This window comes from Cannabis sativa, chromosome 5, assembly GCF_029168945.1.
Source record: "Cannabis sativa cultivar Pink pepper isolate KNU-18-1 chromosome 5, ASM2916894v1, whole genome shotgun sequence".
Taxonomy (NCBI): Eukaryota; Viridiplantae; Streptophyta; class Magnoliopsida; order Rosales; family Cannabaceae; genus Cannabis; species Cannabis sativa.
The window spans coordinates 65,990,811-66,016,364 of NC_083605.1; the positions used below are offsets into that span (position 1 = coordinate 65,990,811).

Sequence of the window (25,554 nt, forward strand, 5' to 3'; positions counted from 1 at the left end):
TCGAAGAGCCTATTACGGATATCGACCGCCTAAGAGTGTTGAGGACATCTACCTTTTGTGCAACCTGAATCAGCCAGTGACAGTTATATATTTTCAGACACATGATCAGATCCTGTCCCCTGTGTCCAGGCATGGTAGAGCATGCACCTCATCCACCTTCTTGCCAGACGGATATTTCACACCTTATTTAAAGGTGAAACCATTAAGCGACACGTGCCCCATACTTTTATAGGTTAAACATTTGGATGACACATGTAAAGACCGTTTAGTTTAATTTGAAAATTAGCAGTTAATCACGTTTAATTATGAAATTATTTATAGCTATTTAAATAATTATTATACTGTTATTATTGAATTCTGAGATGCATTTCTATGTCATTCAGTAGTTTTCATATTTTTGCATTTTCGATATCCGGTAACATGGAACTCGGTGTTTGACTCAATAAAATCACAACTTAGGATGTTAGTAGTTTGGGACGGTTTATTAGACGTTGGGAATGTCGGGAATGGCCGGGAATTTAAAATTTCCCAAAAATACCTCTTTAGTGTTATTTATGTGATTTTAGTGTGAAGGGGCAAAATGGTCATTTTGCCCCATTGATAGTTTGTCTTTTGTGACTTATTAATTGAAAAAAATAAATGTTTATTTTATTGTGTTTTGGCTGAAGTAAAATAGGAGTAAGTGGCATTTTATTTTCATTTTTCATTCAAAACTTAGAAAAAATAGAAAATTTGGAAAACTCTCTCTCTCTCTCTCTCTCTCTCTCTCTCTCTCTCTCTCTCTCTCTCTCTCTCTCTCTCTCTCTCTCTCTCTCTCTCTCTCTCTCTCTCTCTCTCTCTCTCTCTCTCTCTCTCTCGGCTGGTTGTGTGTGTCCTAGGGCTGGATTTCCTTTGATTTTCAAGCTGTTTTTGGGTGATTCTAAGCTCTTGGTAAGCCTTGAACCTTGCTCTTTAGTTTTCTTAGTTTTCAAGGAAAAATGAAAATGGTTGCATGTTCAATTTTGATGTTGTTGCTGCTGTAGTTTTAGGTTGTTTTCTGTGATTTTCTATGCTTGAATTGAATGGAATTAAGTAGGTTTCATGCATGCTAGTTACCTTGGTTCAAGTTTGTGAAATTTTGTTCAAAAGCTATGGTTTTCAAAGTAAAGTTTTGATTTTCGTTGCTGTGGTTGCTGCTATTGTTATGTTGTGTTTTCTGGTGTTAATTGAAGTTGAATTATGTTGAGTTATGCATGTTTTGGTGGCTGTTTGGAGGGATTAGTCAAGTTTTGAGTTTTGAACTCAATCTTGAACCTCCAATGGTGATTTTTGATTCTGTGAGATCTGGGTGAGTTTGATGCTTTAGAATTGTTCTATAGGGTGTTTAGAACAGGTCTGGAAGTTTTGGTGTGGTTTGTGGTTGATTTGAGCATTGTGTGAATTTTTGAAAAGTTCCTGCGAGGAACCAGAATTCCGGTTGTGCAACCAAAATTCCGGATGAGGGTCCAGGAATTCTCAGAACCGGAATTCCGGTTGCAGAACCGGTCTACCGGTTGGGGAAAAATCAGAAACCCTAGTTTTCCTCGATTTTATGTTATTTGGGGTATTGCCATGCTTTTTATCGATAGGGAAACTTTTAGTTCCTAGTTTAAGTCCCCGGGAAGTGATTTAGCGTATCACTTATAGTGTTGTGATTTTTATGGTTTAGGAGCCTGTAATCCGCCGCGCAGATAGTTCCAGTCAGGTTGACCGGCACACCTGAATTCGGAATCCAGGTAAGATTAGTATAACAGTATGCATATGTAGATTACATGTTTATCGTGCATGTAGGAAGCCTGTTAGATTACATTAGATATGTATGTTGGCTTCGAACCATCCAACTGTGTCACGTCGGTACAGGCTGGAGTATGACCAGAAATGAGTATGACCGGCTCGACCGATTAGGCCGACACCGTATCACGTCGTTACGAGCTAGAGTATGACCAGCAAATGAGTATGACCGGTTCGACCGATTAGGCCGATACTTAGGTTGGTGGTTCCGTACTATTTGACGTATCACGTCGCATGTGCTAGAGTATGACCAAGAAGGAGTATGACCGGCTCGACCGATCAGCCGATACCGTAACACGCTCTGTACAGGCTGGAGTATGACCAGCAGCTGGAGTATGACCGGTTCGACCGATGAGGCTGTTACTTGTCAATAGTACCGTCCCTATGAACGTTCAGAACTCAGTACCGTGTTGGACACGGCAGTTAGGGGGACTCTGTATCGTGTTGGACACGGCAGTTAGGGTTATGATCAGAGGTATGGGCGTCTGATCATGACCGGGATTTATGTATGAGTATTATTATGCTTTTCTTACTGAGTCTGTCGACTCACAGTGCTATGTTTATGTGTAGGTAAAGGCAAGGCTAAAGCTGATGGACCGTGAACGAGCCTATGAAGATTGTACATGTCGGGGCGGTTAGGCCTGGAGCGTACGATCATCGGGACAGCGAGGCTATTTTTGTAACTAGTCGCTAGGCGACAATTATTTTGTATGAACAGTTAACTTTTGCAAATGGTTTTGTAATCGGGATCCCGAGTCTTTTGTATAAATATTTTACAAGTTTAATTAAAAAGCAAAAATTTTAATTAATCACGTTTTCCATAAACCTCGTTAATTAGCAACGAGCTGCACAACATGTTTAAAAATCATGTAATACGCCTATGCTAGTTAGGGTGTTACAACACATGTCCGCAACATACAAATGGTCTCCAATTGTTCAGCTGCAGCACGCACGAGTACAATTGTTTCTAAATGACTCAATAGTCAGCTCTCTTTTGCATGTAATTTACCCCATTAGTGGGCTTTGAGCAGAAACCCTAAACGGGTGATGGGCATGTCCATACCCGCCACATAACCTATATGTACCCTTCTATTTCCATATGAAGGGAGGAATCACACCTTAAAATAGCAGAAGCTCTGCCAATAATGCTATTAGTCTTCTTCTTCTTCAAGAGAAACTAAGAGGCTGTTTGGCTATGTTTTCACTTTTTAGTTTTCAAAAACAGTTTTTAAAAGTGAGAACAGAAAACAGTTTTTTGTCATTTTAAAAACCAAATGGTGTTTGGCTAATATTTTTTAAAAACAGTTTTTAAACAACAAAAACTGAAAACATGTTTGGATAGTAAAAACAACATGTTTTTAAAAATTACTTTTTTTAAAAAAAATATATAAACAAAAAAAAAAAAGATTACTGTTATTTTTTTTTTCTTTTTTAGTGTTGTGCTGTTTTTTTTTTTTAAAAAAAAACATAAACATTACAAATTTTAATTTAATTCAATAACATATTAATATCTAATTTATTTAAAAAAAATAATTTTAAATAATAAGTAAATATAATATTATAATACTTAAAAATATAATTATAAAATTCTTAAAGAATTTTTTAATCTAAAATAGATATAAAATAACCATTAGTCTACAATATATCCTTATAAAAATAAATTTAATCTTGAATGTATCATCAAACATTAAAATATAATTGACTAATTTCTATTATTATAAGCCGTCCACATAGTTTGAGCAATACGATCTCGAACACGTGCCATTGCCGCAGCAGATTCATCAGACAAATTAACTTCATATCTTGAGACACTGGTTTCACATCCTTCTATGTTGTCTTCACTCTCAAGTTCTTTTTCTTCCCATTCTCTAAACATATGATCATATTGGGTGCGTTGTCGAATAAAATTATGAAGTGTACAACAAGCAATTACTATTAAAGTTTGTCGACTCAATTTGTAAGGTGGCATCATCTTTAATATCGGAAAACGAGCTTTTAGCACACCAAAGCACCGTTCAATGACATTTCTAAGTGAAGAATGTCTATAATTGAATAGTTCTTTCATGCCACGCGGTCCATTACGTCCACTATTGTATTCTTGCAAATGGTATCTTTCACCACGATATGGTGGGAGAAAACCTTTTGTACATGGAAATCTAGAATCCAAAACATAATATTCACCTACAAAAGAATTCATTTTCTATAAGCACCATCACTAAATAATAAAATATTAATTTAATTTTGGTTACAAATACCTTCTTTAGGTAGTGGAAACTTATATTCAGGTGTTGTAATTGCATCTATAAACACACTGGAATCATTTGCAGTGCCCTCCCAACCAGCAGATACAAAAGTAAAGAACATGTCGAAGTTACAAGCACATAAAACATTTTGTGTTACTACATTTTTTCGACCTCTGTAACTGACTTGCTTATCTGCAGGGACACATGCACTCACATGTGTTCCATCAATTGCACCTATACAATTCTGATTAAAAAAAAGTAAATCAAAGTTAATAAAAAAAAATACACTAATAAGTGTGAAAGTATTATTTATCTTACACTAGATGTAGTTAAATACCTGAAACCATGGATAGTATTTCGAGGAATTGACAATACGAAAAGGTAATGGAGACTGAGTTGGACGAATGATATCTTGTCCTAATTTACATATTGCCTTCAATGTTAGACGAAAATGCCTATCAATGGTTTCAAGCGAATGTTGAAATCGATCTGCTATAAGTCTCATTCTCATATTTTGACCAACAATCATAAGAAAAATAGCAACTGACTCTTCAACTTTAACCTCTCGGGTGTCCTTAATGTATTCCTTTTGTTTTAAACAAGTACAAAGCTCAACAAATACATTCTTATCCATTCGCAACAATTCGTAACATGTTCTCTCATGACCACCTAATAATTGTTTCACAAAATCCTCTCCACTTAAAACAGATGTTCGTTGAGGGATTTTCTCAATAAACTTCTCATTATAATCACTTAGAAGGTATAGCATCAAAAAATCTGAAAAGTCATCGAAATCGCTATCTGTAGAAGATGAACTAGAACTAGAATCATCCATTTGATTGTTCTTAGTCCTGAAAATCATATTAGCATGCAAAAAATTAACTTAGGAAAAAAACATAAGCAAAAAGATATATAAAAAAGACATATAATGTTTGAAATTAATAACAAAGTCATCTGGTGTTCAAAAAGAGAAATAGGTACCAATTAACATCATTATAGCATAACAAACTATAATAATATATATAGGGAAATTTGAATTTATATGCTTAAAAGACCATATTATTTTTCCCCTAAATCCAAACTTATTAAAATTGGTAATATATGACCAATTTACCAAATTTCCAAATCTAACCCTCTCATTTGAAACCATCAACCTCTCTCTCTTCCTCACTCTTCTCTCAAACGGGATCCCCTAAAAAACCCAAAACCCCAACTCAGCCCCGTCGAACCACCGAGCAACCGAGCAACTCGCAACCCAACTCAGCCACAGCCGTCGAACCACCGGCGTGGAACCTGAACCCGACCAACCGAGCAACTCGCAACCCGACCCCCACTCCGAAAATGTCAAAGGTAAGTGGTTTTTTTTTTGTTTTTTTTCTTAGAAATGGTTTATAGATTTATTTAGTTTGAGTTGTGAAATATTATTGGTAAGATTTAAGAAATTTATTGTGAAAATGGGATTCGGATCCGTAAAAATTGGATTTTGACTGTAAAAAATGGTGAATATGCGTTCGGATTTGGGGGGGAAGAAGGTGGCCCGATGGGGAAGAAGGTGGCCCGATGGTCTATTTCGTATGGGCCCGATGGTCCAATAAAGTGGGCCCGATGGTCTATTTGGTAGGGCCCGATGGTCCTATTTGGTATGGGCCCGATGGTCCAATAAAGTGGGTCCGATGGTCCGATAGGGTACCAATCGGACCCATCGGTCCAATTGGACCCAATTTTTTTTTTTTCGTTTTTTTAAATATTAATGGGGCCGATGCTTAGTAATTATTTTGTATGGGTCCGATGGCTACCAATCGGACCTCACAGTGGGTCCGATTTGTAGCCATCGGACCCGTGGGTTGATTTTTTTTTTTTTTGGTTTTATTAATTAGTAATTATTATTTATTGAATATTGTTTTTTTTATTAATTATTGTTTTAGTATTAATTATTGTTTTAGTATTAATAATTGTTTTATTATTAATTATTGATTATTGTTTTTCTATTAATAATAATTTTATATTATTTACTAGGTATTGTTTTATATTAATAGTTGTTTTATATTAATTATTAATTATTTTTTATTATTAATTATTAATAATTGTTTTACATTAATTATGAATAATTGTTATATTAATAAATTGTTTATTAATAATTGTTTTATATTAATGATTGATAATTATTTTATTAATAATTTTTTTATTATTAATGATTAATTATTGTTTTGTTATTAATTATGAATTAGTGTTTTTTTTCTATTAATAATCCTTCTATTAATAATTTTTTTTATTATTAATGATTAATTATTTTTTGTTAATTATTAATTAATGTTTATTATTAATTATTAACTATTGTATTAATTTGTATTGTTTTATTAATTATTATTTTTTTACTAATTATTAATTATTAATTTGTATTATTTATTAATTATTTTTTTATTATTAATTATTAATTTTTGTATTAATTTTTATTGTCTTATTAATTTTTTATTATTTATTGATTATTGTTTTATTATTAATGATTAATTATTGTATTATTTTTTATTGTTTTATTATTTATTAATTTTTTACTAATTATTAGTTATTAATTATTAATTTTTGTTAATTATTAATTAAGGTTTATTATTAATTATTATTTTTTTACTAATTATTAATTATTAATTTGTATTATTTATTAATTATTGTTTATTATTAATTATTATTTTTTGTATTAATTTTTATTGTCTTATTAATTTTTTATTATTTATTGATTACTGTTTTATTATTAATGATTAATTGTTGTTTATTTATAGGTTTAGGGTGTAATATAATTTTTTTTTTAGTCTTCCAAAGTTCCACGACTTTTACTGCCAGTGTCTGAACATTACACTGGTCGTGTTACTTGGCGGGGCGGTAGTTACTATTACCCCAAAGTAAAAGCCAAGTTTGTACAAATGCAGTTGTTGGAAAGGGTGAAGGAGGAATCCCCTTTCAACAATCTTTTTGAGAGAGAGCCATTAGCGTTTTCAGGTGCTCTTATCCATCAGCTCTTCATGCATAAGATAAAATCAGATAAAGATGATGAGGTGCATTTTTATATTGCAAAGAAGAGATGCCGATTCGGCCGAACTGAGTTTGCCTTGGTGACTGGGCTTAATTTGTTACGTGGACCGACTGAGGCTGAGGTTTCGGAGAGGGCGACGTCAGACCGTTTGATAGTAGAATATTTTAATGGGGATCCATCTATCAGCATTGGTCGTCTGTGCAGCGTCTTTGAGAGTTGCACTGAGAAGGATGATTGTTACAAGTTGGGTTTGGTGTCGTTCGTGATGGGTGTTCGACTGGGAAAGAAGAGAAGACCCTGGTTCCCCCATTTATCATTAGAATGATTGAGGACCTCCCTTTTTTCTACAATTACCCGTGGGGGAAAATTTCTTTCAACTTGTTGAAAGATACTTGGAGTAAGGACTTCGTACAAAAGAAAAAGCATATGGATGAGAAGATTGTGAAGGGAACGACTCAGAAGGAGTCAAAGTATTCGGCCTATGGATATGCTGTAGCATTGCGATCGGGCTTATGAGTCCATTCTCGAGCTTGCTGAGAAATTTGCAATCAGAAGATCGCATCGCTTTCCCCGAATGGTGAACTGGGAGAGTAAGGATGCCCCACTCGGGAAAGAGGAAGTCATCAAATTATTTGCAAAGAAAGTGAGTTTGTTAATTCATTGCATTTGCTTACGTTTATTTATTTATTTTATTTTAATTTAAGTCTAATAATCAATTTGTTATAATTTGCAGTTGACAGTGTACTCCGTTTTATGTCCGCGGAGTAATGAGGCCGAGTTTTTGAGCCACGTCACTGGAGGTGAGGCGCCTCTATTTGTGGATATGGAAGAATTGGTTATTGGCGATGATGGCCACTTACTCGGGATAGTTTGCGCAACAAGCTTCAAAGCTTGCACTCACGCTAGAACGACGAGCGGAGGAAGCCGGAATCTTCGTAGATGATACACCACCACATTCTCCACCATCGGCGCCCGTTCTGTTCCACCGTCTGCCTCAATGCCCGATTCTGCATCTATGCCGCAGTCAGCATCTATTCCCAGCACCTCACAGCCTCAGGTGCCAATATCTTCTGCCATATTGGCAAGATTGGAGCGTGTTGAAAAGGAACAACTTGCTTTGAAGCAAGGCCAGACTGATATTTTGAAAGGGCAGAATGAGATAATGGGTTACTTGAAGACCCTATTGGCTCTTATGGGAGATCAGAGAAGGCCCAGCGCAGAGGCAGAGCCACAGCCAGACGCCGTGTCTCCAGGAGATGAGTTCATTCTTCCGAATGATTACAGACCTAATGATGTGGAAGATGTACTCCAGACACCTCAGAACATGTCGGTCACGTCCATTAGAGATACCCAAGATTCAGAGGTTCAGGTTTTAGAGACCGTTCCAACACCGGTGGAGAAGAGAACGAAGAAAAGGCCAAGGTGGTTTGACGAGTACACCGAAATGAAGAAGAAGATGAAGCCATCAACAACCAATGTGAATGTTGACCCACTTCGGCCCGTTGATGAGAAGCTACTACATAGTTTTCGAAATTGGTTAGTGGGAACCATCGGAAACAAGTATCCGAGGGACGTCTTCACCGGGCTGTGTGGCGTGGCTTGGTTCTCGACCCTAAATACAGACAAACTATGGCTTTCTGATGACGTAAGTTTATTAACTAAGTATTATATGTTGTTATTTACTGCTTTTTACCGTTGTTATTTGTTTTTTTTTTTTAATGTTGTAATGTGGTTGTGCTGACTTATTTATATGTGCTGTGCAGCATTTGGATGCTGCTTTCCATATGATGAGGAGGAGGCAACACTTCTTCCCGGAGTTGTACCCACGTAAGTGTACTGTGATGCCATCTTGGTTTACCTCATCGTTGAGGGGTCGGTGGGATGCTTGGAAGAGCAATACTGACCATGATGGTTTTGTTTGGGATGAGTCCATCTTGGAACTCCTTCGTGGGGATCCAAACCAATTTTTGCCTTCTTGGAAGGGTATGGAGTGCATATACATGGCCATGTTCTTGAACGGACCGAAATATTGGATCGCTATGGAGGTCAATCTTGAGTTGTGGAAGATATTCCTCTTCGATTCGAGTCTTGGATCTCTAACGAAAGACGAACTGAATTCGCTTATGGATGTGTGGTGCCCTTTACTAGCCAAATTGGTGGACCAGTGTGGTGTATGTGACACTCATTACATGGTGATGGTCCCTCAAATGACAGCCTCCGAAAGTCAGGTCAGACCCTTCGACTGGGAAATGATGGACAATAAAGTTGTACCTCAGACAAAATCGAGGTAATTTAAATGTATTTTTTTTATAGTATGTTTATTAATTAACAAAAAAAATTTATAATATTCTCTATGGTTTATTAAATTTGGCGTTTACTTACTATTGCAGCGGCGATTGTGGAATGTACGTCATAGAGCATATTGAGCATAAGTTATTGGATCTACCATTCGATGGAGTACATGATCAGCATATGTCGCTCTTTCGCCAGAGATGGGCAGTAGATTTATTCTACCAGAATTTGGCATGAACTTTAGATGTTTAATTTTTTATATTTGTTGAACAATGTTTACTTTTACACTTTTCAAATTGAACAAACTACTTTCACTAAAATTATTTTATTTTATCAGTAGAACTTGTTTTTGGCTCAGATTTTTAACAAAGTTTAGAAATAATGCAATGCGAAATACGTAACAGTACAACACATGTTCATGCCACAAATTAAAAATATTTTACACCATAAATATAAATAACATAATAGTCCAGCGCATCACAATACTAATAAACTAAAAATTTATGTTAAACCTCGGTAGGTGCAAGTGCTTCTGTTGTGTCCCGTGGCACCGCACTTGCTACATTTTCGTGATTTGATAATCCTTTCACCATTACAAGCAGTTCGGTTGTTCTTAATTCTTCCAACCTTTTGCTTCTTGGGTCGCCCTACTGGTTGCTTCTCAACAGGCACTCCAACTGTCATGTTCTTTATGTCATCAGGTAATTCCCAATCATCCTCGTCACCAACTGGCATAATTGTTCCTTCGTATGTTCTCCTCCAATATTCTGTTGTGTAATATGGCGAGCATAGTGTGTACACGCTAATACTTCGCTCCTGAGATGCAGCACATGCATGAGGACAAGGAAACTTCATGCACTGGAACAAGCCGCAAGTGCAACTCTTTTCCTGCAAGTCCACTACGCCACCGGTGAGAACTGTTCTTCCAGGGTGAACCTGCAACGTGTAAGGCCCGCATGAGTCAACGTTCAAAAACTGACCTTTTTCAAAATGCAATGCCAAGTCCTCCTCCATTTCTGGTGCTAGGGGTTTTGTCCACTTGTCAGCTTTTTCTTTTCGTGAAGCAAACCACTTCTGGACTTTGGACCTCAGGAATGCTACAGCAGCAGTGATCGGGAAGCCTCTTGCATCCTTAGTTGTGTTGTTGAAGCTCTCAGCCCAGTTGCTCGTCATTACATTGTAACGTACCCCTGGAAAGTACGACCGAACCCATTTTTCAAATCCGATTTCCTCAAGATATTTTGCAACCGCTGGATTCATGGCCCGAATGTTCTCAAATTCTCTGTGAAACTCTGATCTTGAATACGTGTACGCACACGTGTAAATGTGATTCGTGAAGACGTCAGTCTTGAACTTGTGGTTGACGTTCATAATAATGTGGTGGTAGCATGCACCGTGGTGTGCATCAGGGAACACGATATCCAAAGCACGAACAATACTTTGATGCCTATCCGAAACAAAAGCTAAGTTCTCAACATCACCAATCGTTTCTTTCAATTTTCTCATAAAATAGGTCCAGGAATTGTGGTTTTCACTGTCAACTATAGCAAAAGCTATCGGAAAGATATGACTCCCTGCATCCAAAGCCACTGCACACAACATTTGCCCACCATACCTAGTCTTCAAGAAAGACCCATCAACGCATATAACAGGTCGACAAAACTTAAACCCCCGAATAGAAGGACCCAGAGAGAAGAAACAATACTTGAAGCGACCATCTTCTACCACAAAATCCGTGATGGTACCTGGATTCCGCAACTGTAGCATGTGCAAGTAACTAGGTAATAAAGAGTACGAATCTTCAGGTGTACCCCGAGTCAGGTGTATTGCCTTCTCTCTGCACCTCCATGCCTTTTCGTAACTCATTTGGATCCCGTAATCCTTGTGCATACTTTTTCTTATATCAGAGGGCAACTGATCCGAGCCGTCAGTTGTGAACTTATCCTTAATTAGATGGGCAACTATTACAGGTGATGCTTGACGGTTATCTTTTCCTCGAAGATCAAGGGAACATGTATGTACATTATGAAATGTACTCACCTCAAACATGTTAGAAAGTACGTTCTTCTTCGCTCTTAATCTCCACCCACAATCTGTATCCTTACATGTGACGTACCAAATATCAGTACCGGACTTCCTAACGTAGTAGTCAAACCCTTTCTTCATTGCATACAGGCCAACAACCATCTTTAAATGCTCTTTGTCTCTAAAAAACTTTCCCACATGTAACTCCCCGCCTGGTGTGCCACCCGTAGATATATAATGACTATGATCCTCGATGTCTTCTCTTGTATACATTTTCTCCTTGAATTTACCGTAACTTGTCGAAGAAGAAAATGGATCGCTCCATCCAGTCACATTGGTACCTCGAGCATCAGTAGGACCACTAACATCATTGGTCTCTCTACCATTATTAGGACCCGTACCGTCGTAGTTCCTCTAGCATGACTGGTTTCGCCTGGACGACTACTACTAGTACCAGGTGTTTGGCAATTTTCTCTACGGGGCATTCTTTTATGTGTCGGTGGCCTCGGTGGCCTCGGTGGTATTTGGTACGATAGTGGAGTCAAGTTCAAAGGTACAGCAACAGGGGCCTCTGTACCTTCGTCGTCTCTTACGCCATCATTGCCCTCAACATAATATTCAGGGTCTGGACCATCACAAAAACCATCAATGAAGGGCATTTGTGCTACAATATCAGCACTCGGCATCATAGTGTTTAATTCAGGTAATACATCCGCAACCAACACCTCTGGATTTGTTTCTGGAACAAAACTCCCAACCTCGCTACGATTATCCTTAACAGAACTTGGTGTGGGACTAGGATCAACCCAAACATTCTTCTTTAACAAAGTCACAAACAAAGGAATAAATTCATCTGGCTTCTTCGCAAGTGTAGATAAAAAGTACCTCGCACGCTTATCATTTCGAATAACTTCAGCAGGATACTCATAACCTTTCCTGTACTTGTAATTTACTTCCAATTTCAAGTCATACTCCGCTTTGTCAACATCCAGTTCTTCGTACAAAACATCAACCAAACCTGAGTAGCTTAGGTTCGGATCAATGTCAATTGTCAAAGCGGCACTCCCTTTATAAATCCAATCTCTACCATCAAGCTCCCAAACACCATTATACATAACACACGCATTAACGGTTGAATCATTACAAACATTTAAAAAACACAGTTATAATTTACAACAAAAATCTCACCGAAAAAAATCTTAATTAATCATTAATAACAAAACAATAATAATTAATTGATAATAAAATAATAATTAATAATTAATAAATAATAATAAAATAATTATTAATAAAAAATGAAAAATAAAACTATAATTAATAATTCATAATAAAACAATAATTAATAATAAAAAATTAAAAAAAATTAATAATAAAATATAATTAATAATTATTACTAAAACCATAAAAAATATAACAATAATTAATAAAACAATAATTAATAATAATTTATAATATAAAACAATTATTATTTAAAATAATAATTAATAATAAAAAATAATTATTAAAAAAATACACAGGGTCGGACCATCGGACCCACATGGTCCGACCATCGGACCCATCGGACCCACATAGCAAGCATCGGACTCAGGTCCAAAAAATAAAAAAAAAATACAAAAAAAAACCAAACAGGTCGGACCATCGGACCCACATGGTCCGACCATCGGACCCATCGGACCCACATAGCAAGCATCGGACTCAGGGCCAAAAAATAAAACAAAAAAACCAAAAGGGTCGGACCATCGGACCCACATGGTCCGACCATCGGACCCATCGGGCCCACATAAAGAGCATCGGACCCAGGTCCAAAAAATAAAAAAAAATTAAAAAAAATACAGAACGGGTCAGACCATCGGACCCACATGGTCCGACCATCGGACCCATCGGGCCGTCTTCCCTGCCATCAAATTTTTCAGCTCATCGGACCCCCATCGGGCCAGCATCGGGCCCGACGAAAAAAATGCAGAAAACCAAAACAAATCCAGATTTCACAGGCAGCAAACTTTATCAGAAAAAACAGCCAAATAACAGCAACAATCTACAGATCAAGCATCAAAATAACATTCTAAACTAAATATAACAACAACAAACAAGATTGTTCAAACAAAAAAAAAATTACCCATAAGTTAGTGTATGATGCTCGTCCAAAAATGAGAGAAATTATGTGGTGAGCCTTGTGGTGAGCCTTGTGCAGTGTGGTGCTAGTGTAGTGAGGATGAGAATAGAGGAGCAAAATTTGACCTTCCCTCTGTGTAGCTTCGGGCAGGTTAGAGAAAAGAAGAGAGAGGGAAAGAGAGAAGAAGTGATAGGGGGGTGAAGGAAAAAACAGAGGGTATTTTGGGCATAATAGAAAAATTGTCATATATTTTAAATATAGGGTATTATGAGTTTTGAGGATAAATTTTAATTAAATGCAAGCATACAAATTCAAATTTCCCTTATATATATATATAAAAAAGAAATAAGTATCAATAATCATCTTAGCATAACAAACTATAATAATATCAAAGCCTATCTAGCCAAGCCCTCTTTCTAGCAGTAGACATATTAATAAAAATCTCTCTCCAATCCGAATCTTTGAACTTCTCGACAGCTTTCATGTAAATATCATCATCAACTCCTTCAATTCCTTCAAGGATCTGCATGCATTTTGTGAGAGAAAATTCATCTTTTTGACTTCCTCCTACTTCACTTTTACTCTTGTATTTTTCGGCTTTAGCTAAAGTAGCCTCAGCTCTTACTTTAGCTACCTCAGTCCATGCAACAATCGCATCACTCATTTGTTGTGATCTTTGTCTTTTCACTCGCTCTACACTTGTTGTTGCTGAATTTTTTGCTGAACGTTTAAAAATATCATCAACAAGACGAGAGCCTATACAACTAGCACTATCATTATCATCAATATCTTGTATGTCTACATGATCTAAATCATTTTCCATCTCCCTTTCATCATCAGTATTGGGTGGACCTGAAGCAGCAGAACGATGGTGTAAACCAGTCGCAGTTGATTTACTAAAAATTAGTTCCAACAATCTAAAATGATCACATCCTTTTTTTTGATATTGTGCCGCCCTTGGATGTGCCTAAACAAAGAAAAGGAACTAACTTATCACTTTATTTGATTAAGGACTAACTCTTTTAAATAATAAACTTAATTAGTTCTTACCCTTATATAATTCTGCCATACTTCTTCAGGAGCAGTCACAGTATCTTTTTCACGACTTCATCCAAATCCAGTTTGTTTCGACAATTCAGAAAACTCACGATACCTGATGCGTAACCTATGAAACTTTTGCTTAATTTGTTTCATTACATACTTTCGCTTACTTTTACTTTGCAAATCCTCAAGAATTCTTGCCCATGTCTTTGAGCTAAACTGACCACTTGTCATATTTCCCTTATTCACTTCATCAACCATGAATCTAGCAATATTCCAGTATTTATGTAAGTATGAAATTCAAGTTATACGTATACCATTATCATCTCATATCTATTAAAATTCTAGAGATAATCACTTCATTTACCAACTCAACTTCAAGTAATGTTGTGATTTCAGAAAATTATAAAGAGATTTCCTAATACTACAAAACATTCACTTTCATAATATTAAAATCAATAAACACACAATCAACTTCTAATACAGTATCACAGTGACACAACACTAAATACTTGATACACAACACTAAATGCTTTTGAAGTGATTCCTATATATTTTTTTTTTAATTTGCAAAACCCCTGATGAACATGGAAAACTGGCAATTATATTTAAATAAGAGAAGAGCAGTGAGATGGTGAAAGAGGGATATAGGATTATTGGGTACCACAATGTCCACTCGTTCATTCAAGCTACCAAATCTAATGTACTATATCCCATAAAATACATACATTATACTGTTCTATATTAACCTCTTATTTCACTAGTCATTCTACTATTGAACTTCTGACTAATTTCAATTGCACTCAAAATTCCATATATAAAAAAAAAAACAATTGAAGTGCACATGTCTTATGCCTTTGGATTTCAGCTTAATACTAGATTTCAAATATTTTATTATACAAATGCAGAAAAGTAAAAAGTAAAATACATGTATGTATATATGCTTTGTGAGTCACTAGCCATAACCATAGCCATATCCAAAGCAGATTATTGGGTTTGTCATTCTATTATTAAATAAGACCACACCACACCACACTTGGTTTAGTGCCATTTCCATTTGGACTCTCCTGCTGGATTTGGACTCTCCAGACGATGAGTAATAAGGTTGATAGTAAGACTATTATTTTTCTTTAATTATAAATTGGGAAATATATGTTGATTTTTCAAATAGGCAATCCACTTCTGGAATTCGATACAGATTTTAACTCAATGGCAAACAATCAACCGAAAATTCACATCCAGCAATTTCAGAAAATAAAGAGAACAAATAAAAAAGTAAATCAAATACAGAGAATGAGAAATCTAGGTCAAACCACATATTGAACTAACCTTGTTGATCAACTTGTCTTCTCTTTAGAGTTCAGATCCAGACTAATCCCATTTCAAATTTAAACCTAATTAAAGTAAATCAAAAAATTTGAAAGACCAATTCATAAATCGACAAGAGTTATAAATAATCACATTGAACAATATGCATAAGATTGATTTTAGGGAAAAAAAGAAGAAGACCTGTAATTAGTTTTTAAGGCAGAGAAGAAGAGAAGACCTGTAGCTTTTAGGGGAAAGAAGAAGAAGAAGAAGAAGAAGAAGAAGAAGAAGAAGAAGAAGAAGAAGAAGAAGAAGAAGAAGAAGAAGAAGAAGAAGAAGAAGAAGAAGAAGAAGAAGAAGAAAATACCTGATTGAGAGGAGCCATTGATACTGAAGGAGATCTCAGAGTTTGAGAACACGGAGAATAATTTTGAGAAGTATTTTTTAGAATTCAGAAAACAGGTTTTGGATGTTCTCTGAGTTTTTGTTTTTTTTAATCCAGTTTTTAAAAACACTTTTTAAAAATTATAGCCAAACACCTCCACTTATTTTTAAAATGTAATTTTCTCATTTTAAAAAGTAAAAACTGTTTTTAAACTATAACGCCAAACAGGCTCTAAGAGTACAAAGTTAGGGTTTCCTGCTAAATACTGTAAACACATCAAATATGCCACTAAAGGCTAATAGAATGACTCGTGGACTAAGGTTAATTAACACCTGAACCACGTAAAAATCTCCATCTTAGAAATTTTAGCATTTTATTATTTCTTTAGTCCTCAAATATTTAGTTTTTGAGGTAAACATTTTGGTACTTTCATTGAGAGTCAAAAAAAGACATAAACTTATACAGTTACTGCTAACATGGTTTTTACACGAAAAACTGTAACTAAGAAGAACCCTCCTGATGGCACCGACATTGTTATGGAGGATGTAAACCCTTTGTCTCCAAGCCTCGCCCAACTAAGCAACGCAGGAAAGGGGATACATCCAACTCAGACAACCGAGAGGCCAACCTTCATAAACAACATAACAGTGATGATGACAAACTGAGATGTTGAAGATGAGAAGGAAGATGACAATGGAGAGTACGTTAAAGATGGGTACTACAAAGATGGCTACCATTATGATCAAGACCCAAACATAGTTTGAGTGTCCAACGAGTTGCTCGAGACCAAGCAAAATCTAGCCCATTAAGAAAAGTTTTCTCAGAGAATGGAGAAAATAATGGCTTGCCTTTGACCCAAGTTCAGAGACCTATATTAGACATAGCTAAAAAGCAGTTAGGTAAATTATTAAAGACACTTCGATTAGATCGTGGTGGAGAGTATTTGGATTCTAAATTCAAAGACTATTTACTGGAAGAATGGATCTTATATTAACTTAAAGCACCTAGAACACCTCAGTAGAATGGTGTTGCATAGAGAAGAAACTGGACTTTATTAGACATGGTCAGATCAATGAAGCGTTACTCATCACTGCCACTAAACTTTTAGCGACACGCACTTCTAGCAGCTACCTACATTCAGGGCCGGCCCTGAAATTTTGTGGGTCGTATGGAAAAAAAAATTCAGGTCCTCATTTAGAAAAAAATGTGGTATTTTTCAAAATTGATAAAAAAAATGTATAATTTTAAAAGGGGACAAATGTTTTTTGGGCTCCTGGGCTAGGTGGGCCCTAGGTACAGGCCTAGCCCGCCTATGCTCAGGGCTGGCCCTGTTGAAAATTATTTTACCAGGATCTTAGATCTGCTCACAAGTATGTTGATTAATACCCTAAATATGAACTTCTAAAACGATTATGAAATAAATACATATAAAGTATTAGAAACCTTACATTGGGTGCAATGGAATTAAATGCCTCATTCCGTTCAGATCTCTAACCCTTGTATCCTTTCTGTCGCAGAGTATTATCAAGATCTGAACCTGGATCTCTTTCTCTCCTTCTTTAGTGCTGAAACTCCTTCTTGTTGAATGTCTTTCTTCACGATCTTCCTCACTATGATTGAGGTATCACTTGCTGTGTGTGGGCACTACTCTAATCACTAAGTGGTTCGAAATTCAAGAGGGAAGAAGAGAGTTTAAAGTGGCGGCTAGGGTTTTAGAAAGAGAAGGCTCAGGTTTTTCTCTGAATGAAAGTGTAATTTTCCTGAAGCATTCACTATCTATTTATAGCATTCCACTAGGGTTAGGTTTGAATTATTTGGCATTAAAATAATAAAAATATCAGATGATAAACCCTATAAAAGTGCCCGGCCATGGCTATGTGGATTTGGGCCTCACTTTTTGCAATTTTGCAGTTTTATCATTTCTGCATCTCATTTTCTCAAAAACGCCAATTTTCAAATTCAACCATTTAAATGCCAATTCTAACTATTTAATAACTATAAATAATTATTAAATAATATTGTCATTTATCATATTTATTAATTGAACCATACAAAGTATCATAATTAACAAATATGCCCTAAAAACTCTTTCTTTACAATTTCGCCCTTACTTAGTGAAAAATTCACAAATAGACATAGTCTAATTTGAGAATTATAATTGATTAATCAAAACCAATTATATGAGTCTTACAAGTAATATTATCTCAACTAGTGGGGGGACCATGAGTTTATATAACAGAGCTTCCAATAAGCAGATCAAGAATTTATAATCTAAATTCACTGACTTATTAATTCTTCGTTGAATCCACGCATAGAACTTAGAATTGCACTCTCAGTATATAGAATGCTCTATATATTCCACCATATAGACACATCATTAGTTATCCATTGTTATAATCCTAATTTGATCAATGATCCTCTATATGAATGATCTACACTGTAAAGGGATTAGATTACCGTTACACCCTACAATGTATTTTATCCTTAAAACACTTAACCCCGTATAAATGATATTTCATCTTATGTGAAATGAGTACTCCACCATTTATTTTCGTTTGGTCAAGCTCGAAGGAGATCATTCTTTACTTACTATTTGCCAGATAGAAGCTATAGATTCCATGTTTATGTTAGCGCTCCCACTCAATTGCACTACTGTGTTCCCAAAATGTACGTATCACCCTGACCCAAAAGTAGGCTTCACTAACAAATCAAAGAACATGAATAACCTCTTGAGATTGAGCCTAATCATAACAGGATTAAGATCATTTGATCTAGGATCAACTAGACGATATTGACTTGAATAGATATTACGGTAAGTTTAATAAATCTAAGTCAAAGTTCAATATCAGTCCCTTCCGATGCATACTCCATGCACCCAACCTGAGCTTTACTTTAACCAATGCTCTGGAAAGAACATAGCATTTCTCCAAATGCAAGTAAACTCTGTTGTAGATTATCATATCAGTAAAACCCTATGTCTGATAAATTTAGGAATTTTTATTCACATAGTCATGTTTACTTTCCAATATGTTGACGACACAATAAACAGGATCAAGTATGTAAAAAGGGTTTCAGATGAATTTATAAATCAAATAGACAAGAAATTGATAAGGTGAACCAAAACATACACAAATGAATGAAAAATACTTCTGTTTCTTTATTGATGTTGAATAAAATGGATTACATTGAAATGGAGTTTTATTTAGGGCATAAAACCCAACAGGCCCTGCCTACATTTTGAATATAATATCCTCAAAAAGGATAAGCAATACTCCAATAGAATTATATAGGGTTGTTCAAAAGAGTTTATAAATTGCCCAACCCGAATAAACTGCCCAAACGAAACTGAATAAAACGATAAAAGACACAACTCGAATAACTTTACAAAAAATTCAAACTGCCCAATGAATATATTGGGCAGGTTGAATATTATTCTAACCCGCCCAAATAACTCGAATGAACTGAATGAATCAATTTACATATTTATTACTAAACTTATCTATAATATAATATATAAATTACGTTTAATAATTAAACTATTTTATATTTAAAGTTTGTATTTTATAGTATTTGATTTAAAATTTAGAATTTATAGTTAATAATATTAATTGTATTTGAATATTAAAGTTGAAATTTAGAATTTACATATGAGTATATTTTTTTTATTCTAATTTTTAAAAAATATTATTTAATACTTTAATATTTATTCAATTTATACTTATTTTTAATATTAATTTAAACTATAACCCTTTTAATCTTAAAAGGTGTATACTATACATTTATTTTTTCAAATCAATTATTTGAACACCAAAAACTAACAATAATAAAAAAAAAATAAAAAATAAAGATCGTTTAAATGGGTTAAACCGATCAAACCGACAAAAATTAATGGGCGAGTTACACTTTTTTTTATTAGACGTGTTACAATTAGATATTTGTAACCCGACATTTATATTGGGTTGGTAAAAATATACTATAACCTGACCAAATCTACCGATGTACACCCCTAGAATTATAGAATGGGATAAAACCCAGTTTAAAATATTTTTCATATTTGTGGTTGTCCTACTCATGTTGTTAAATTGAAGATTGAGAAACTTGCTCCTAGGTCTGAAGTGTGTTTGCTTGTAGTATACTCAGATGAAACTCGAGGTGCCTAATTCTATAGTCATCAAGACAATAAAGTATATGTATCGACATATGTTACTTTTTTTAAACATGACTATATGAAAAGTCACAAGCCACACAGTCAAGTGGTTATCAAGAATATCAGAAATAATCATAATTCTTATCCAACGATTTTAACACCATTAATTGAACAACCCACAACAATTACCACAGTTCTTAATAGGAAACCCCAGTACATCATCGTAGTGGGAGGATTTTGAGACAACCTATCTGCTATAAACATGAAGAACATGTTATTATCTCTGACATAGACAAGGACGATCTATTAACTTACAAAGAAGCGATGGAAGACCCTGACTCAGACAAGTGAACAATGCCATGGATCAAGAAGTAAATTCCATGCGCCCCAACAAAGTCTGGAGTATGAAACTCCACCTGGTGACATTACACCCACATGGTGTAAGTGGATTTTCAAGAAGAAGAGAAATCCTAAAGGGAAGGTTGAGAATTTTAAAGCTAGGCTTGTAGCCAAAGGCTACACACAGCGAGAATGCATCGACTACAACGAAACCTTCTCTCCTGTGACAATTCTTAAATCCATTTGTATTCTTCTTTCTATAGCTAACAATTATGGCTATGAGATATGGAAAATGGACGTCAAGACCGCTTTTCTAAATGACAATCTTGATAAAATTATTTATATGAAACAACCAGAAGGGTATGTGTTACCAAGGGAAGATCAAAAGGTGTGCAAGTTGCTTAAATCTATTTAGAGATTGAAGCAAGCCTCTAGATCATGAATTATCACCTTTAATCTTTAATTGCAAGCAAAAGAAGAGACTCGCATCGTTGAATATTTTAATCAGTGGTATTCCATCTTTTGCTTGGTACTGTATTTGCAGTGTTGTTCTTGTATTTTTGCACCCCAATGAAGTAAGTAGTATCTGTAATAGCTCTTCATACTTGTAATCTTTTTGTATGAATTCTCCACTAGCCTCATAATTGACATAATTATGTTCTTCTTCCCATCGTCCATTGCTCTTTAACAGAACTGGTATAGATTCCATAACATGTAATTTTTCACAGTATTTCATTAACTCGATCTTTTTTTTTTCAATTAAAACAACAGTAAACTAATACTAAAAAAATAGAACATGAAAATTGTTTTTCTATTGTCCTTTTTATGATTTGGCTGATTCCCCTAATTAGCAATAAATTTATGGTTATAAGCCAAGAACGACTGTAGAACAACATTAAATTTTGTAATGTACATTATTAATCATTTCTCACGACTGATCTATATGAATATTTATTTTTTTTTCTTTTTTAAATGGCATATATAATTATACATTTTCAGATTATACTCTTTTTAATTTTTTAAATTCTAAATCTAGTTTTGGGTGTATTTTTTTTTTATTTTTTTTAAAATTAAAATACTGTAGGTTTAGGTGTATTTACCTCTTTTGTTTCCTTTGAATCTAGCTTAAATGTAGTTGTTGGGTCTTAATTTGTCGTCAATTTACTCTTTTTCGAGTTCGCCATAATTTTTAGGTATTTTCCTGGTGTTTTTAAGGTTTCGGTATTGCTCTGTCCATGTACAACGAAGAAGGAGGCGTCATTGTCCTTTTTTACTGTTCACAGTATAAAATTAAAAAAAAATAGGCCAGAAAAGTATAAAAGTTATTTTTATCGTGTGACCGTATTTTTCTAAATATTAGGCCTCAGTATTTTTGTAAGTTTTCCAATAAATAAATGGATTATTTCACAAAAACATAAAAACAACAAAAAAATAACAAAAATACGATTTCATGGAATTTTAAATATTTTTACAATTTTTTTATTTTATTTACAGAAAATAGGATCTTTTTATGTTGTAATCTTGTTAATTTGTTGTTGATTTTTTGTTATCTGTATGTTATTTTGATGTTACTTTTATGTAGTTTTTTTTTATTGATTTTATGTTGTTTTCGTGTTATTTTTTGAAAAACCGTTAAAATGTAAAAAAAAATATTATTTGAATGTAAAAATGTAAATATTTTACAAAAAAAATAGCCTTATGTAATTATTCCATAAATAAATGGGCTATTTTCAAAAATATGGAAAAAATTATTAAGGTTATGATAAATATGGCATAAAAAGTAAATGCCACTAAATATGACATTATCTAACCAATCAAATTAAAAATATGTATTTTTTTCTTTAAAAAAAACTTGGGTGCCGTTTGGTAACACTTTTATTTTTTAATTTTTTAATCACAAAATGAAAGTAAAATTTTTGTTTTTAAAAAATTTATTTTTTAAAAAACAAAAATGCGTTCTATAACCACTTTATTTTTCAATTTTAAAAACAGAAAACAAAAGTGTGTTCTGTAAAGTTTATTTTTATTTTTATTTTTTGATTTTATTTAAGTCGGGTGTAGGTCCGGGGTCGGATTCGGGTTCAAGTCAAAAGTCGGGTTTAGCGCCAGGGCCGTAGGGAGGGGATTTGGGTCTGGGTCTGGTCGTAATCTAAAAGATTGATTAAGAAAAAAAACTGTTTGAAAAAAATATTGAAAGTGATTTTTTTTGTTTTTAAAATTTTGATTTCTAATTATAAAATTGAAAAGTAAAAACAGTTTTATAGAACATGTTTTTGAAAAATATTTTCACTTTTCTACTTTTAAAAACAAAAAACTGATTAAAAAAGTGTTACCAAACGCCACCCATATAAAACATTAATAAAAAAATCTGAATTTAAGATTCATAAAAAATAAAAACTTAATTAAATTACCATAAAAAATATTAAAATTTCCTTCATATTTATTTATTTTTTTAAAAAATAAAACAAATAAAACTATAGTAATCGCCAGAATTGTCACTCATGCTGAAAAAGTCACCGAAGATTGCTGACGGCACCGAAAAAGTCGTCAGAGTAGTTGCCGGTGCCGAAAAAGTCGCCGGAGTTGCTGCCAGCGCTGAAAAAGTCATCAGAATTAGCATTGTCGCCAGAAAAATTACAGTTGAAATAAAAAAGAAACTGGTTTCTTGGTAATTTTTCCGGTGACAATGCCAATTCCGACGACTATTTTGGAGTTTGATGTTGGTGCCGGAAAAGTTGCCGGAGTTATTGCCAGCATCAAAAAAGTCATTAAAATTGGCATTGTCGCCAGCAATATCACTAGAAAAATCACCAAGAAAGTGGAAACCGGTTTCTTCACCAAGAAAGTGGTTTCTTCATCAAGGAACTAGTTTCGTTACACAACAGTAATATAGATTATAAAAACAAAACAAAAAGGATATACACTGAAAATAATTGAAATCAGTTTCATCAATCAACCAATTAGAGAAAAAAAAACACAAAAAAAATACTCATAAGTATAAACAAAACAACACACAATGCTCAGTAATAATGTAAAATAAAATATAAGTGTGTAAACCAGTTTCAAACCTAGAAACAAAATAATAAAAAGAAACTTAATATAAAAAATCTACAATAACATCATAAAATAGAGCAACCTCATTATAGAACCCTTAAAACTTGTAAAACCTGTTTTGAACTTATGAACCCTATGAAACCAGATCCGACACTATGAAAAATCATAACGAAATATAAATGCTAAACACTAAAGTTAACTGAAATAAGTTATCAAAATTAACATAATCGCTGGAGTTGCTGCCGGCACTGGGAAAGTCACCGTAGTTGCTACCGGCGCTAAAAAAGTCATCGGAATCGGCATTATCGCTAGAAAAATCACAAAAAAATTACCAAGAAACTGATTTATTCATCAAGATCAGTTTCTTGATGAAGATAAGAAACCAGTTTCTTGGTAATTTTTCCGGCGACAATGCCAATTTCGATTAATTTCTCAGAGTTTACTGTCGGTACTGAAAAAGTTGCCGGAGTAGCTGCCGGTGTATTAGTCGTCAGAGTTGCTACCAACGCCAAAAAAATCATCAGAATTGCCATTTTCGTCAGAAAAATCACTGGAAAAATCACCAAGAAACCAATTTCTTCATCAAGAAACGGATTTCTTCATCCAAGTAACTGGTTTCTTCATCAAGAAACCAGTTTCTTGGTAATTTTTTCGACGACTATGCCAATTCTGATGATTTTACCGAAGTTTGTTGTCGGTGCCGGAAAAGTCGCAGGAGTAGCTGCTAGCGTCAGAAAAGTCGTTAGAATCGACATTGTCAACAAAAAAATCACCAAGAATTCTTTCTTGGTGATTTTGTTCAGTAATTTTTCTGCGCGACAATGTCAATTGGACGAATTTTTCGGTGTCGACAGCAATTCCGAAGACTTTTCCAGCACCGGCCGCTACTCCATTGACTTTTTTAGTACCGGCCGCTACTCCGGTGACTCTTCCAGCACGGACAACAAACTACAGTGACTTTTCCGATATCAATGACAAATAAAACTTCTTAAACAAATAAAAACATTAAATATGGAATTTGAAAACCTAATTACATGTATATGGCATATTAAATACCATAAAAGGATTATAAAATAAAAAATAACACATAAATTGGTCAAACTTAAATGTATCAAATTTATGATAAGAACCTTTAAAATTCGTAATTTCCTCAAAATAAAGAGAAAATTACACCCAGAAACAAAATTTTGAAAAATATATTACAACTAACGTTAATGGTTTTAAGTGTTAAATATACCTCTAGTTTTGCAATTTTTTTGGCAGGTATATACTTAGGTACGCTGCTCTTCTTTTTTTTTTTTTTTTTTTTTTTTTTTCATTTTGTATGTACAAGGTAGTTTTTTTTTTACCTAAGCATCCATCTACCTCCTCTATATTATTTTTCTTTTTATTTATTTATTTATTTTATTACTTTTTCTTTTAATGACATGAGATCAACATATCTCTTTTATTTCATTGTAAAAAAAAACATGTCTCTTTTATTTTATTTTATTTATTTTTGAAAAATTTTATAATAATTTTCAACTTCATGTACTCATTTCTCTTTCTTTCTTCTTTTTTTATTTTTTTTTCTTTTTTCATGTTTTAAAACATTAACTTTTACTACAAAAATAATTGTTTATTTTAAGAGTTATATCATTGTAACTTTTTTTAAAAAAAATTATTTTAATATGTGAAAAGTATATATTTTTTCATCATCACTAAAGAAGATAATTAGAGAAATATAACATTTTAGTTTCTTTTATATTTTCTTAACAAATAAGTAATTAATCT

General features: G+C 34.0%; 2 protein-coding genes across 2 annotated transcripts; one reads left to right on the top strand and one right to left on the bottom strand.

The window, feature by feature from the left end:
- Positions 1–3,288: 3,288 nt before the first annotated feature.
- Positions 3,289–5,081, bottom strand: LOC133029094 (uncharacterized). Its single transcript, XM_061115849.1, has 2 exons — positions 4,390–5,081; positions 3,289–4,296 (listed from the first exon to the last, which is right to left on the bottom strand). Exons 1-2 carry the CDS (start codon positions 4,912–4,914, stop codon positions 4,045–4,047), a joined length of 777 nt encoding a protein of 258 aa, XP_060971832.1. The 5' UTR covers positions 4,915–5,081; the 3' UTR covers positions 3,289–4,044.
- Positions 5,082–8,053: 2,972 nt separating this feature from the next.
- On the top strand, positions 8,054–9,683 carry LOC133037987 (uncharacterized). Its single transcript, XM_061115850.1, has 3 exons — positions 8,054–8,722; positions 8,841–9,364; positions 9,468–9,683. Exons 1-3 carry the CDS (start codon positions 8,075–8,077, stop codon positions 9,604–9,606), a joined length of 1,311 nt encoding a protein of 436 aa, XP_060971833.1. The 5' UTR covers positions 8,054–8,074; the 3' UTR covers positions 9,607–9,683.
- The last annotated feature ends 15,871 nt before the right edge of the window (positions 9,684–25,554 follow it).